This window comes from Mauremys reevesii, linkage group 1, assembly GCF_016161935.1.
Source record: "Mauremys reevesii isolate NIE-2019 linkage group 1, ASM1616193v1, whole genome shotgun sequence".
Classification (NCBI taxonomy): Eukaryota; Metazoa; Chordata; order Testudines; family Geoemydidae; genus Mauremys; species Mauremys reevesii.
In genome coordinates this window covers 122,200,189-122,216,125 of record NC_052623.1, presented here as the reverse complement: position 1 = coordinate 122,216,125, position 15,937 = coordinate 122,200,189, and the positions used below count along the sequence as shown (strand labels likewise).

The window sequence follows — 15,937 nt, the reverse complement described above, 5'->3', positions numbered from 1 at the left end:
TTCACCCAATTGCAGTCTCTAGCCTGCTCTGAGCCAAGGTTACAGTGGGCCAACTGTGCCTGTCTCATTAGGGAGGGAGCTAAAACTAATGCCTGAATTTCCAGAGGTTATTGAGTTGCCAATGCTGCCCTCTCAACGGTGGTGAAGAATGCCTCCAGAACACTGTCAGGGCCCACCTTAGTTAACTTCTGGCATAGGTGAGAGAGTTCCTCCTGGTGTATTAGGTCCTACCAGGACTCCCTGTGCCGGGGTTGGGGTTTTTAACTGTGGCAAAAAGTCTCTTGGCAGTTCTTGCTGGTAGGTCACAATCACTTTCAGCAACTGCTGCTGTACTGACTGGGCCATCCACAGCTGCAACATCTGCTGCTGGCATTGTTGATGCTGGATGGCCTGCTTCTGTTGCCATTCCACCATCTAGCGCTCAGGATCCATCTCAACTGATGCCCCCACTCCAAGGACTAGCACAAAACCTGTTTCTCTCTCAAGACATTGTATCAGGCACAGAGCATCATGCCTGCATCCTTCACTACATGTAGTCAGCTGGCTCTCAGCCTGGGCTCAGCAGTCACCTCTTTACATCTCTTGTCCTTGGAGCCCCCACTCTTGGGCAAGCTCACTGTCCCCTGTGGCAGTTGAATTCACTCCTGGGTTCCTTTCTGAGTCTAATTATTCCAGTCCCTATCACTGGTGCTTAGGTCCAGCTAGAGGGCACAGATGGAGAGCAATGGCCAGAGCCCCTCTCAGGGCTGCATGTCCCTCTGCCCTAAACAAGGGGAAGGAAAAGGAGAGGCTAGTCACTGCCTTGGGGTGTGCTCTTGACGTCAGATATGCTGCGATCGCTTTGTGAGAAGTATTCACCCATGGTGGATAGGGTGTTTCTGGCTTTTATTTTATTTTTTTAGACAGACTGCAAAGGCTTGTCTCTGACCGCAGCAGAAGTTGGTCCCACAGAACAGACGCTCTCAGCCCAACCCTGCCTCGCTCACAGGACACACACAGAGCAAAATCCCCTCCTGCCCCTGCCCTGCCCCTGCCCTGCCCAGCCTGGTCTGCCTCGGCCCCGCGCCCCAGCGCTCCCCTCACGCGGCGCCCGCAGAACCCAGGGCAGCGCAGCGGAGCCCTATTTTGTCACGTGACCTACAAGAACGCCTGGCAAGCCCCGCCCCCCCATGCGTGGGAGGGATGTGGTGTCTCCTCTTCTCCCTTCCCCCGTGATACCGGGCGATTCGCTGGGGGAACGTCAGGCCCCAGCTGCGGCGCGAGGCCGGAAGGATTTGGGAAGCGCACTCAGGACAGACGCTCGAGATAACGGGCCGCGCCTGAACCGGAGGCGGCTGGAGTCTGACCCCAGGTGAGTAGCGACCTGCCCCCGCCACAGGCACCGGCGCTCGGGGTTTCTCGCTCTGCTGGCAGAGCCGGGCCCGGCCCCTCCCTGCCGCCCGCCCCCCGTCTGTGTCTCTGCGGTCGCGTTACAGAAGGGCACGTCCCCCCCCCCCCGGGGCCGCTCTCACCCCGCAAAGCTCAAATAGCCTCGGGCGGGGCCCCGCCGCCCTCACGCGACTAATGGTACCGGCAGGATTGGGCACGTCACGGACCCGCGCCCGCGCCTCTCTAGTGCGATCCCCGAAGCAGGGTGGGGGCATAGGCACAAGGTGCCGCGTTTTAGCGTCAAGGGCCGTTTAAATCCCGCACTTTTTAGCTGGACCACTTTACCGACTTCTTAACAAGTTAACCTGCATATTTATGGTAGACTAGATAGTTAAATACTTTTACTGCTCCTGAGGGAATTCCATGTCAAATAAATGAAAAATTCGCACAGATTTTAAAAGTTTGCACAATTCACATTTATTTATTTACAAATACAAGTTGCAGGAGGCTCCAGCAGGGCATTGGGGAAGCACAGGCCACTGGCTGCACAGAGGTGTGAGATCCCTCTGTAGCTCCTCCTCAGAGACAGAGGTGAGGCTGCACCTGACACTGGCACAGTGCAAGGGCTGACCCTGCCCCTCCATGCCAGGCACACCTGCTGTGAGCAAGGCTGGCTCAGCCCAGCAGGCTCCTAGTGTGGGGGAGCATCCAAGTGCCCAGTGAGAGGGTTTGGTGTAGGGCAACCTGGCTGCTGGCAGCTTGGATACAGCTGGAGGGGGATCTGGATGAACAGGGGCTGATTGGGAGGTTCTGGGTGCAGGGGCACTGGGACTCTGCAGTGGGGTCCAGGGGAAGGTGGTTGGGGCTCAGCAGGGAGGGCAAGGGGGTTCAGAGTGGGGTTGGGTGCAGCTGGTTAGGCCTCAGAATGGTGGGGTGTGTGACCGCTCTTGTAGCTTTCCTTTGCTTCCCCAGCAGCAAGTCATTTTTCTGTAGAGAAGCAAAGAAATCTGGAGTGAAGGGGACCATGAATTCTGCTCCGGTGCCGTGGCACAGAATTCCCCCAGGAGCAGTGTTAATGACAGTACTGTAAAATTACATTGTAGGGGGAAAAACAAATACAATCAGATACTATGCTTCCTGCCCTCCCTCTTGCAGGCTTCTAGTAATATGCAGCAAGTGGAAACAGCCTTCTGTAGCACCATCTTAGATATTGACCATGCACCAGTAGTGAAATGCCATCATCATATTTGGAAGAAGGAAATCTACCTTGTAAACACATTCATTAGGGTAGTATCACTATTTTGGTATCCTGGGAAGAAAGTGAGTACAGCATGATTGCCTTTAGTAATGTGTTTGTACGAGAGGAGTGCAGACTATGAACATCTCATACAGAACTTTGACAGACCTGCCTCTTCTTTCACACCTTATCTGATAATTTTATTAAAACCATGGTAATCCTATCATCCCTGAAGAACTGTTTTCAGTTATTTTATGTCCTCAAGATTTCAGCAGCTGGCTTCAAGTACACAGCAAACAGAGGACTTATTTTACAGTCCGTTTCTAGTGATGTTTACCAGAATTTGGCTATGGAAGATTGGATTCATGACAACATGAATTTAGAGAACAGACAGGTTCTTTTCCTTTGGAGAAATTCTCCCACTGTGGTGATTGGGAGACACCAGAATCCCTGGCAGGAGTGTAACCTCAAGATAATGAGGAAGAAGAACATAAAACTGGCTCGAAGGAGAAGTGGAGGTGGAACTGTTTACCATGATCTGGGCAATATCAATTTTACTTTCTTCACATCCAAGAAAAAATACGAGAGAATGGAAAACATAAAGTTAGTTGTTAGGGCTCTAAAAGGCTTGCAACCCCAGTTAGATGTGCGTGCCACTGACAGATATGATCTCTTGCTAGATGGGAATTTTAAAATCTCAGGTACTGCTGCAAAGCTAGGAAGGACTGTTGCTTATCATCACTGCACTTTACTATGCAGTGCAGATAAAATAAACTTATCTTCTGTACTGAAGAGTCCTTACAAGGTGATAAAAAGCAATGCCACTCCTAGCATGCCTGCTTTAGTGAAAAATCTCTTTGAAGAGGATCCTACTTTAACATGTGAGATGGTTATGGATGCTGTTGCTGCAGAATATGCAAGATGCCATCAAATTGACCATCATATTACCCTAATAAACCCAGCTGATGAGACAGTGTTTCCTGGAATTAATAATAAAACCAAAGAACTACAAACCTGGGAATGGATATATGGCAAGACACCAAAATTTAGTATTAGCACTTGCTTTAACATGGTGTATGAACAGTCTCTCCTTGAAGTTAAAGTGGATATTCATGTAAAGCATGGGAGAATTGAAGTTTGCAACATAGTTTTGCCAGAGCAGTGGCTGCCACCAGCAATGTGCAATGAACTAGAGAAAAACCTAATTGGCAGTAAGTTTTGCCCCAGTGAAACCACAGCATTAGCAAGCACTCTGCTTAGAATATGTCCACAAAACTATGAGTTGCACAGCAAGTGGAGTCTCTTATGTGAGAATGTGATTACACTAATGTGATTTTCATAATGAAAGTGTAAGTCACATCTTTGACATTAACTAGTGCATGATTAACAAAAATTGTAAAATAAAATCTGGTTATTTTCAGTATGTTGTGCAGGTTGATTTTACAGGAGTAAGCTACTACTGAAGTAACTTTCTCTTCATTTATCCACTAAAGTTCTTGCTTTAGTTCATGACTGATTGTGTAATTAATCTACTAATTAGACTGATCATAAAACTAAATTTCATGTTGTAGGCACTGTCAACATGAAACAATTTCTCAATTACTGAAGATTGAACATGTACATAGTCACCCAAATACATGAAGATACTTCAGACCAGATCTATATGCTACGAGTTCACATCTCAGAGGCAGTGACTTACTGGAAAGTTATACTGGATTTGGACAGAATGACAGTTCATTTTAAAAAGACTGTAAAGCCACTAGTCTAATATGCAGCAAAGAATCCTGTGGCACCTTATAGACTAACAGACGTTTTGCAGCATGAGCTTTCGTGGGTGAATACCCACTTCTTCGGATGCAAGCATCCGGATTCTTCGGATGCATTCTTCGGATGACTTGCATCCGAAGAAGTGGGTATTCACCCACAAAAGCTCATGCTGCAAAACATCTGTTAGTCTATAAGGTGCCACAGGATTCTTTGCTGCGTTTACAGAACCAGACTAACACGGCTACCCCTCTGATAGTCTAATATGAGGTATTTTGATACATTTTGGTAACTTCTGAGAGCTTAAAGTAAAATGTATACATGGAGTATCTGCTTTGTCTACATGTTAGGCTCTAAATTGAATTTTATTCTAGACTTTCATCTTACGGTCTAAATTAAAAATAGTAAAGTTTGCATGTTAACATCATGAAAAAAATCAGTATCAGTAAATAATGGGCCATGGATTTCGACCAGTTCAGATACCATGCAGGAGAACTGCATTTTGATTCCTGTGTCTTGCTCTCTGGAATGGTTCTATGACTTAACTAGAAGGATAATGGCCACAAAGCAGAACCATACATTTAGATAGTCTGATCAAGTATGGCACATTCTGTTCTGTTTATTGGTATGTGGGCCCCTCAATACATATACTGCCATTAGTAATCAAATAAGTTAAATCACTGAAACAGAAGGCTTTTGAAGGCTGTTAAATTGTAGTGTGACTGCCAATTGGTATTTCACAGAGGACTCTGCACAAATATTCACTGATTTTACAGCTCCCCACCTTGTTTTAGAAGGAAACAATTGGCCTTAATTATCTAGTTAACTAAGCTAAAGTTTAACATGGTGTTTTTCTTCAATTCTATTGTTTTTTTCTTTAAAGTATAATACTAAAGACAGTTGCCTATCTAACTTCTGTATATTTGGATTTTCTGTGTTGGATCAAAAACATTTAAGTTTGTGGAGTGTGTACAGTTTACAGAAACTTAACTAGTCTCCTAAGAACTTGTGAACTTTCAGCACTGCTAATTCATCATATTTGATGGAGTAGAACCTCAGAGTTTACAACGACCTTGGAAATGGAGGTTATTTGTAACTCTGAAATGTCCGTAACTCTGGACATGTTATGGTTGTTCTTTCAAAAGTTTAGAATTGAACATTGGCTTAATACAGCTTTGAAACTTTACTATGCAGGGGAAAAAAAAGCTAATTTTAACCATTTTAATTTAAATGAAACAAGAACAGAAACAGTTTCCTTACCTTGGCAATTTTTTTTTTTTAGTAGTTTACATTTAACACAGTACTGTACTTGCTTTTTTGTTTTGTCGTCTCTGCTGCTGCCCGATTGCGTACTTCCGGTTCCAAATGAGGTGTGTGGTTGACCAGTAAGTTTGGAACTCTGGTGTTCATAACTCTAAGTTTCTTCTGTACCTTGCTTTAAAGTGTTACACCATTTAGTTTAGAAATTCTATCAATTCAAACTGCAAGTAATCAAAAATATAAAAAAAATAGTTTATTCCATAAAAAAATGTACACTACATCTAATTGAGAGAAATTAAAAGCAGGCATTTAAAGCTTGTAAGAGCAGTAATTAAATAACAAATATTCGGTCATGTTTTCTTTGTATGTTTAGTATGAAAGACATCCACTGTTGTTTCATGACATGGTCTCAAATCAAAATCACAGTATCCAAGGCAAAAACGACCCTACAGAAAGGAACACAATTTTAGAATAAGCCACTTGGTAGTTCAAATTCATTCAAAAGAAAAAGACACACATACCTGTGGTTTCTTAAAATAATCAAGCCCTCTTCCAATCTTAATCATCCATCCATTGTTGAATCTATTAAAAAATTCAATGTTATTCCATCTTCACAAGTTTACAAACTGTAGGTACATTTAACATAATTAGGAAAAAAGACCTTAATCATATCTACAAGTTATGCAAATTGCTCCTACCATTTCAATCACAATTTCTAGCTAGAGTAGATGTCAACTGTATAATACAGTAACTCCTCACTTAAAGTCATGTTATGTTGCTGATCAATTAGGGAACATGCTCGATTAAAGTTGTGTAATGCTCCCTTCTAATGTCATTTGGCAGTCGCATGCTTTGTCCACTGCTTGCAGGAAGAGCAGCCCGTTGCAGCTAGCTGGTGGGGGCTTGGAACCAGGATGGACCAGCACCAGCCCCCCTTATCAGCTCCCTGCTCCCCTAAGTTCTCTGTGCTGCAACCGCCCAGCAGGCTATCAATCGTTCAGCTGTTCCTCCCCCCACTGCCACCTGCTGCTCCTGCCCTCTGCCTTGGAGCTGCTCCCAGAGACTCCTGCTTGCTGTGCAGGGGAGAAAGGAGAGGGGCTAATGTCAGGGTGTCCCCCTCCCCCATGCTCACCGCTTCTCCATATAGAGCAGGGAGGGGACACGGACAGAGAGAGACAGAGCTTGGGGCAGCAGCTGCTGTCTCAACTTTCTGATCCACTTAAAAAGACAATGCACTTAAGAGTGGGTCAGCTTACTTAAAGGGGCAGCGTGCATCTTTCTCTCCCCCACACACACAAAGTGCGTGTCTGTCTTTGTCTGCTATGCTGTCTCCCCTCCCTCCTGTTCATGTTTCCTTGATGAGAGGCTACATTAACAACGTGTTAAACCTTGAGGGCTCAGTGGAGTGCTAGGTTCATCATTTATCAGCAAGGCATTCCCTCTGAAATATCCCTTCCTCTTCCACCCTCTTAACTTCAACACCTCAACCAAGCTTCACAATCATCATAGCTGTGAACAGTATTAAATTGTTTAAAACATATACTGTGTGTATATCTATATAATATATAGTTTTTTGTCGGGTGAAAAAAATTTCCTGGAACCTAACCCCCCCATTTACATTAATTCTTATGGCGAAATTGGATTCACTTAACGTTTTGCTTAAAGTCGCATTTTTCAGGAACGTAACTACAACGTTAAGCGAGGAGTTACTGTACATCAATGTCTTCTTTTAAAAACTAGATCCCAGCAGTCCCAATGTTGAACACAGTATAAAACTATGAAGAACTTATTTTACTGAATAAAGTAACTGCCTTCTGCTTTGAATGATATTTGTAACCATTGTTATAGATAATTTGTCAGGATTAAATAATTTGAAAATAATTGGTTTTCTGCATCACTGACCTTATTTCTCGATCATGAATTGAAGATGAAAATGAGACATTCAGTGTCACTCCATAGTTCTTTAGTGATTGCTTTATTTCTTCTAGACTACTTGTCTGCTGACTCTTTCCACTGCCCTGTTAAGAGTAAAAGTTGCTTCTTCAACATGCATGTTCCAATTGTGTCCATTTATCTTCTTCAATTCTCTAACACCACTTTGTTCCTATACTTTTTATCCAAGTCTCAAAATGCTTTATGAAGGCAGATAAGTTATACTCATTTTTGCAGATGGGATGACTGAGACACATTGACTGCAGTGGCCAAAATCACATAGCAAGCCAAAGACAGATTATGGACAAGGACTCAGTTCTCCCTCCTAGTCCCATGCTCTAACCACTAGATATGCTGCCTCCCCAGTACACTGAATTATCTGTCCAGACTAAGATTTGGGCTAGAATGAGTACAATGACAACAAGAGGGTTTATACTTGTCATAACCCCAAAATATCAAAATGTATCCAGGCCTTCCTTATTATAAAGAGTCTCCCAGCAGAACTGATTTAAATGGTGTTTCTTACAATAGTCAGTCAACTAGGACAATATAAACGTATTTCTTCCAGGGTCACTTCCACTTAGAATTCCACATAAGTAGAATTACACTATTCAGTGTTTATGTTAAATCCTCCTGATCTGCTTGCATCTCCTGTTGAAGGAGGGAGGGCCTCAGTCTGACAAATATTGGTAAATATGAACAACAGATGTTATACGTGAAGTCTAGATACTTACTTCATCATAGGAAGTGAGAAGGTGGATAGTTTTCACTTTGCAGGGCCCCTTAACAAGCATCTCACAGAATCGTAAGAAGTTGTAGAACTGTAAGAGTTAGTTTGATTATTTAATAACTGAAAAAAATTGTTATAGTTTTATATGTAAGCTACTTTCAAGATCCACTTGCCTGGTGAACATGTCTAATGTATGGGTCCTCTACCCAAACTTCTGTAACAGTCTCATTAAGGTAGTCTTGGAAAACCTTCTCATAGCTGAAACCAGTTGCATTTTCTTCAATTTTAATTTGCTGGTGGTATTTACCATCTAAAAAAGAAGCATCCCTCACTAAACAAGACAGTGAAATCATACATATGCATTCTATAAATCCTAGGTAACTGTATTGTAACTTCAGATGTACAAGTGCATCATTTCATGAACATTTTTAAAAATGTACAGTACAACTTCATACCTTCTCTTTCTTTTTCAATATGTTTTTTAATTGCTTCAGCTCTCTCCATGTAGTCAGATATTTTTTGTCTGTAGTGAGCTTTTTTTGTTTCATCTTTTGTAGCTGTGAATCAAAAATATTCAGATTATCTCAGAAAAGGAGGATAACTACATCTGGTAATTATTCCCCAGGATAAAAAGTCCTCTGATTATTTTTTTTTCATTCAAACAGTCTATAGGAGAGGAGAGAAATCCTTTACTGGACTTGCATTCATGTCCAACAAACCAGTCCCTTTACTGGTTAGTTCTCAATATTTTTCATTGTGTGTACCTAGGCTTGGCAGAATTTGATTTTTAAAATATAATTTTGACTGATAATATCAATGTTTAAAATTTTAAACACTTTTAAAATTTTCACAGTCCCAGAAAATTATGGGTGGGTGATGAGACAATTATTTAATGACAGTAGGTTTTGAGATTCACAAGTTAAAGCTTTTTAACGGTTAAAACACATTATCAACATCACATGTCAAAATATAATAATTAAATATTCTTAAGTGAAACTCTAAAGTTCTCAAGCAGATTTTTTTTAAATTACTGTAAGTTTTGATTATTATTCATGGAAATACTTTGTTAGTACACATATTTTACATGTTTCTGGCAAAATCAACCCTTACCAACATTTATCAATAAAAATCTAAACCTTCCAAGCCTACATATGACCCAGGATAAGCTTCTAGAGAGAGAGAGAGAGAGAGAGAGGAATATAATAGCTGTCTACTAGACACAAGATGTATTTAAAAAAAAAGTAAGTGGGAGCCACTCAAACACAGCAGCCAACCAGCCTTTTGATTTTACTAAGTTTCCAAGAATGTTCTGTTTTTCCTAGGACCAGTCTACACTTAAAATGCTACAGTGATGCTATCTACACTGACAGGCCAGGTTCTCCCCAGTGTAGGTAATCTCTCATGGACTTTATGCTATTTACAGCAGGAGGTTACGTTGGTTTAACTGCATTGTCCAGGGGTGTGGATTTTTTATACCCCCGAGTGATTTAGTTACACTGACCTAATTTCCTAGTGTAGTCCAGGCCTTAGTCATTTATGAACAGTGAAGCCCAACACAGGCATATATAACTGTAACATTCCCATCACCACCTCTCTAAGGGTTCAGCACATACATGAATGTTATTAGGGCTAGTCTACACTTAAAACACTTCAGTGGCACAGCTGTGCTGCTTCAGCTTAGACACTTCCTATGCCAACGGGAGGGGTTCTCCATCTCCCCCAGAGGCAGTAGTGGCGCTGATTTAGGTGAGCTTAACTACATCAAGTAGGGTTATAGATTTTTCATACCTCTGACCAACATAGTTAAGACAACGTAATTTTCTCGTATAGACCAGGCCTTAAAAAGCACCTACAGGACAGCCAGAGCTGGGCTCCCAACCTCCACGCACCCTCTGCAATCCCGGAGAAAATGACAGCCCCCAGCCTCAAACGTTTGCAAGCTCAGGAGGGGGCAGCGTGAACTCTGCCAGGGGGTTGCATTGGCGCTGCGGCTCCCGACCTTTCCTGGCGGGGCGGGGCGGGCAGGAAGACGGCTCTGGGGGTGGCTTGCAGCGCTGCAGGGGAGGTAGGGGCCAGCCCGTCGGTACCTTTCAGCACCCGCAGCAGCAAGTCGATCCCCTCCTGGTAACACACCAGCGACTCCTGGAAGCGGGACGCCGAGTCCAGCTCCACCGCCCGCTTCAGCGTCGCCACCGCCGGGGGCTCCAGCGCGGCCACGGCGCCCGGACCAGCCTGGGACATGGGGGCGGGCGGGAAGCGGCACGCGGCGGGCATCGAACCCCCAGCTGGACCAAGCCCGCGCGCGCCAGCAGCCGCCGCCGCTTCCGGGAGCCAGAAGGGGCGGGGGAGGCGGTCACGTGATTTTCAGGACCGAGAAGAACCCTTGGCGGCCGCCGGTGCCGCACTTTATTCCCTCCCCTGCCCTTCCCGCCCCGTCGCCGGAAGTAGCCGGGGCGCGCGCTGCGCCTCGGAACCAAAGTGCAGCGGCTTCTGGGCACGGATTTTAGTGGCTGTCGGAATCCGGGAACGGCGCCCGGGGCTCAGATGGCGGCGGCGGCGCTGGGCCGCGTCGCTCAGAGACACCCGGCCGCCTGGCGAGTGAGTGGGGCGCCGGGCCGGGGGGCTCCCTGCGCTGGTCGCAGTGGGATTGTTGGGGCCAGTTTTTCGAAGGGCAGGAAGGGCGGCGGCGGGAGCGTGGGACCCGGAGCTGCAGCCCCTCGCCGCCCAGTGCCCGGGCTGCTGCGCTCCGCTTCTCTGGTCCCTCGAGCCCCCGGTGAAAGGGTCGCGGGACCGGGACTCTTCCCCCTCCGAGCTATCCTGGGCCGCACTAGGGCGGTCTCTCAAGACCGGGTCAGCCCCAGTGAGCTGCGCTGCCTGATCGCTCTCAGAGGGCGTGTCCCGCCTCACCGAGCTTTTCCTCTTGTGAAGGGCCCCACACACTCCTGCCGTTCTGCAGCCTCCGTGCTAGTGAAACCCGGGGTCGTGTCCTCATTTCACTAGAACACCCGGAGCAGAAACACCGGCTTTAAAAGGTTTCAAAAGTATTTGGTTTCCTTAAGCAAAAATATGCTAAATTTCTTGGTGTCAAAGCACCCACTGATGAAATAAGGGCACAGTATCAGTTATTCTGGTTGCACAATGGGACCCTGATTCTAATTCAGTCATTACACAGGTTTATGTACAATACAGATGTTAATAATTTTCTTCTTGAATAAATTTGACAAATCATGCCATAACTTTTTTTAGACTCTGGCAAAAAGCAGCGTGGAATCACTGACATGGACAGGATGGATTCGCCATAAATTTACTAAGTCAAGAATTCCAGCTTCAGTAAGCACCATATTTAAAGATTTGAAAGCACATTTTGGGTTTGTTTATACCTTTAATTTTTTTAGTAAGACTAATTTGTAACAGTACTGAGCAATACCATTGTTAAACCAGAGAGATATGCACTCAGATTCTTGTATGAAAAACCAGTGTCTGATTGTAGTCCATTTTATTTCTGAAATAGGGCAGCCTTGAGTAATAAGCCTGTCACAATCATCTTTGTGGGTTGTAGTTCCCAGTTCTACAACCAGACTGATCTGCGCAGATCTCTGCTTTTGTGTGTTCATATATATGGTTGAAGAATCATGCCCCCAAAGGCTAGGCTATATATGATTGGAGGATCATGACCCCAAACTTACTGTATCTTTCTGCAAACTGTCCTGAGGAAAGACTTTGAAATAATTTGAGGTTATTTGGAGATTAGCTTTTTTAATACTATGGTCATATGTTGCTGCTTTGCCTTTCTGGAAGGGAAGCTTATTAGAAATTTAGGTGGGGGTTGCCACATTTTCTTTCTAGTGAAAGACCAAAATATATTTTAGGGGAATATTTTTATAGCAAGACATTGTTGAATTCAGTAACTGTTGAAATGTTTAAAAATAAACAAACAAAAACATGCCTTTTGTGAACTACTTACTTGTAGGTATTTCAGCCACGGCCTTCAGATCATGAAAAATATGGAGGTGATCCTGAGCAGCCTCACAAACTGCATCTTGTCACTAGAATCAAAAGTGGAATAGGTCGTCCATACTGGGAAAAGAAGATAATACATGATCTTGGACTGGATAAAGTATACTTTCTAAATTACTTTATTTCATGTTTATCATGCACATCAGTAAAGTAATTAGCCTAGAAATTTAGGGCAAAATTCTTCTCGGATCTTCACCATAGTACACTGCTTTGATATTTTTTGTCCTGTGGGACCCTGACTCTGCAAACATTTATGCATGTCCTTAACTGTACTACAGTGAGAAATCCCATTGAAATCAAAAGGACTACTAACAATAGTAAAGTTGAGCAAATAGGTAGGTATTTGCATGATTGGAGCCTAGATGTATGGATCTCCCATGTATATTAATAGGAAATATACATTTGTAAGGAAAGCAGAACACCAGCATTGAGACTGCTGTGCATAGCAGAGAAGAACTTTGCCCGTTAGCCTTTAGTAAAGCTATATATACATATTTTTGACTGCTCATTAGTTCACTCTTAATTATTAGGTCATGTTAATCAGTGCTTGTGAGTATTTGGACAGTCTGGGTGTATTAATGAAGATGTTAGAGAATCCCAAAAGTTTAATATATTTTAGCACACTTTTATTCTCAGTAAGTGTGAATTTCCCAAAGTAGTTTAATTTGTGTACCTATGTTCTTCTTTTATTGATATGTGAATACATCAGTTCCCAGAGACATAAAGTGCCCTTTCGAAGTGAGTTTGTAACATTTATTCTGCATTGTTTATAGGCAAATCAGCCCAGAGTGCACAAAAATATCCCATCTGTGAATGGAAAACTGAAAGTCATAAAGCATCTAATAAGGTTTGTTAACTCTTCCTTTAACCAGAAACATTTAAAATAACTTGTTAGCATAGTCCATGTTTTAAACAAATTCTCTTGTCTGTAGAATACAGCCCCTGAAACTACCTCATGGAATTCCAACAGAAGAGGAAATGTCAGATACCTTACTTAAGAGCACAGGAGAATTAGTAATTCGGCGGCATCTGAAACCTGTGGAACAAAAAGCAATTAAGTCATAGTATGCGCTGACTAATCTCACTTTTACAAAATAAATTATTTAACTGATAAATTGGGAGTTGTGTGTATTAATAAATGATTAAAATGGAAACCAGCCTGTCCATGAGTAGCACAGCTTATTGTCTCACGATAAAAGTTTTGAGATAAGACCTTGAAACAGATGCTTCCCAGAACACATTGTGAACATTTCCCAAAAAGCATTTTGCCAGAAGGCAGCAAATGGCACACTGGGATGCCTACCCACTATGTACAGCACTTTGCATCAAAAAAAGAACTCCTGGAAAATATGTGCAGTGCAGACACAAGCAGCCAAATATGCAAGCGCATGAGTGATATGCAAACTTCAGCAGCTGTATGCTAACATAACTTGTGTAGATGTGGCCTGAGTGTGGGATACAGGGAGGCATCTATCTGTCCTTGCAATCTACAGCTGGGAGTGCCTTTTCTGGAGTCAGGAACCTTAGATGCCTAAGCTGTTGCTTGAGAGAACAGAAGTTAAGCACCTGCCCGACTCCCACAAAGGGGTGTGTGTGTGGGGTGGGGGGGTGTTAGAGGAGGAGATGGCAGGTGCTGTCCTTTGTCCCGGTGTCAGAGCACTCACCCAGAATGTGGGAAACTGGTTCAGTTCCCCACTCTGCCTGACAAAGAGAAGGGATTGGAACAGGATTCCAACCTCAGGTGAGTGTTCTAACCATTGGACTATAGTCTCATTCGCTCTCTGGTCCCATTAATATTTAATACAACATAGAATGACCACAACAAGAGACCCACATCAGAATATGGCCTGGTGGTTAGGGTGCTCACTTGAAAGGTGGGAAACTCCTGTCAAATCCCTTTTCTTCATTAGGCAGAGGGCAGAATTGAACTGGGGATTCCCTCAGCCCAGCTGAGTATCCTAACCACTGGGATCAAGGTTAACGGGAGTTGTCCTCCTCTGTTTTGTGTGGAGTAAGTCATGCTTAGAAAATGCCTACCCGATCAGGCCCTGATGCTGTTCCCCCATCTGTCTTCTGAGTTGAGGATCGCACTGGGGCTTAGATGTGAGATAGGATCAGTATGCAGGCCCAGAGGCAAAAATGAGGTCCCTAGAGAACTTTTCAAGTGAAAATTTACTCAGTGAGTGAGTTTAGGCACCTACAGAGTTAGTTGGCAGCTCAGTGGGGGTTTTGTGGATTGCAGTGGTACCCACATTTGGGATTTAGGCACCTAAATTCCTTTGTGGAGCTGAGCCACCATCCCTTCTCAAGATGAATTATTGGGCTGGAAGCGTTTCACCATGTCCATTGCGGATTTTTTTTTGGGGTGCAGCTGGTAGCCATACCCTACAATAAAAGCTGAGTTAAAGAGCAATAAGCCAATTTAGATAAACCCAAATTTTGTTTAAACAGAGCTTTATCAAGATACCTGAAAAATGACTGACTACATATGGGAACACAAACTTATATTTACCTTTAAGAAGAAATGAAAGTCCTGAAAGTTCTATTTCTGTGCTCCTTTTTGGGTACATTTACTACTACCAGACTGTCTGGAAGTTAGATCCCTTGGTGTTTGCAGCCTTTGATAAAGTTCTACTATTAAACTATGTGGATTCTTTAACTGAACACAGAGCAGGTAAAGAATAATAATGTTGACTACACAAGAGGTGCTTTAGTGCAAAGCTCTCAGAGAGCTGTTCTGAACCTTTTTCAACTTAAACCCCCAAACCATACACTCTTGCCTTTGACCCCACCCCCAAGCCACCAACTTTTCTCTACTATGACTCCACTACATAACCCAGAGTCTCTTGGGCTGTTTCAGCCAAAACATCCCAAAAAGCATAGATAATCTGGTAATGGTTTTTAAAGTTTATTGTGCCTGCTTTAAACAAAAGGGGACACTTATATTCAATGCTTATACATTTTATGTCATTTAAAAAAATGCTAACTATATGTTCTTACTAAAAATTATGTATTGATCCTTCTACGAGTGTGTGTATGTATATATCAGTAAACATTTACTGCAACAGTTTTGCATTTGGTAGGTTCTAATAATTTGGTTATTAGAGTTGACTTCCAATTTTAATAACCTAATATAATCTAACCTAATCTAGTATAATTAATATGTATTTTTTCATTTTTAGAAATTATTTCTAACCTAAACTAAAAGCCTCTTGGAGTTCTTAACTTATTTTTCTATTTCCAAGATTTATATAGGAAAAGTAGTATTTTTTAAATCACTCTTTGACCACACTACTTTTAGAAACTGTTCTCTATAGAAGTGCTAGTTTCCAAATCTCTTTCTCTCCAAAAACTGAGCTCTTGCAATAACATCATTGCCGTAGTCATTATTTGTTGTGCTAATATCCATTCTGTCATTGCTCTGGACATTTTTAGGTCCTGCATTATATGCAGAAATTGCACCTGAACTGAAAAAATAGATATACTTAAGAGAAACTTGTTTCTTTTTTTAAGAAATAAAACTAAAGCCCTCGCAACACAAATGCACCTCAAAACTGCAGACTTAACTGAAAGCAACTTACAGAAGTGTTCCTGTCTTTAACACTCAGATGCCCAACTCCCAATGGGGT

At 43.1% G+C, this 15,937-nt stretch overlaps 3 protein-coding genes across 3 annotated transcripts; 2 read left to right on the top strand and 1 right to left on the bottom strand.

The window, feature by feature from the left end:
• The first annotated feature begins 2,253 nt into the window (after nt 1–2,253).
• On the top strand, nt 2,254–4,212 carry LIPT1 (lipoyltransferase 1). Its single transcript, XM_039503321.1, has one exon. The coding sequence runs from the start codon at nt 2,817–2,819 to the stop codon at nt 3,936–3,938; it is 1,122 nt and encodes a 373-aa protein (XP_039359255.1). The 5' UTR covers nt 2,254–2,816; the 3' UTR covers nt 3,939–4,212.
• Nucleotides 4,213–5,862: 1,650 nt separating this feature from the next.
• MITD1 (microtubule interacting and trafficking domain containing 1) lies at nt 5,863–10,682 on the bottom strand. The gene is made up of 7 exons (XM_039520375.1): nt 10,379–10,682; nt 8,747–8,848; nt 8,465–8,601; nt 8,296–8,382; nt 7,532–7,647; nt 6,151–6,211; nt 5,863–6,075 (listed from the first exon to the last, which is right to left on the bottom strand). Exons 1-7 carry the CDS (start codon nt 10,563–10,565, stop codon nt 5,980–5,982), a joined length of 786 nt encoding a protein of 261 aa, XP_039376309.1. The 5' UTR covers nt 10,566–10,682; the 3' UTR covers nt 5,863–5,979.
• Nucleotides 10,683–10,705: 23 nt separating this feature from the next.
• MRPL30 (mitochondrial ribosomal protein L30) lies at nt 10,706–13,465 on the top strand. The gene is made up of 5 exons (XM_039520376.1): nt 10,706–10,889; nt 11,538–11,621; nt 12,262–12,408; nt 13,082–13,155; nt 13,241–13,465. Exons 1-5 carry the CDS (start codon nt 10,836–10,838, stop codon nt 13,371–13,373), a joined length of 492 nt encoding a protein of 163 aa, XP_039376310.1. The 5' UTR covers nt 10,706–10,835; the 3' UTR covers nt 13,374–13,465.
• The last annotated feature ends 2,472 nt before the right edge of the window (nt 13,466–15,937 follow it).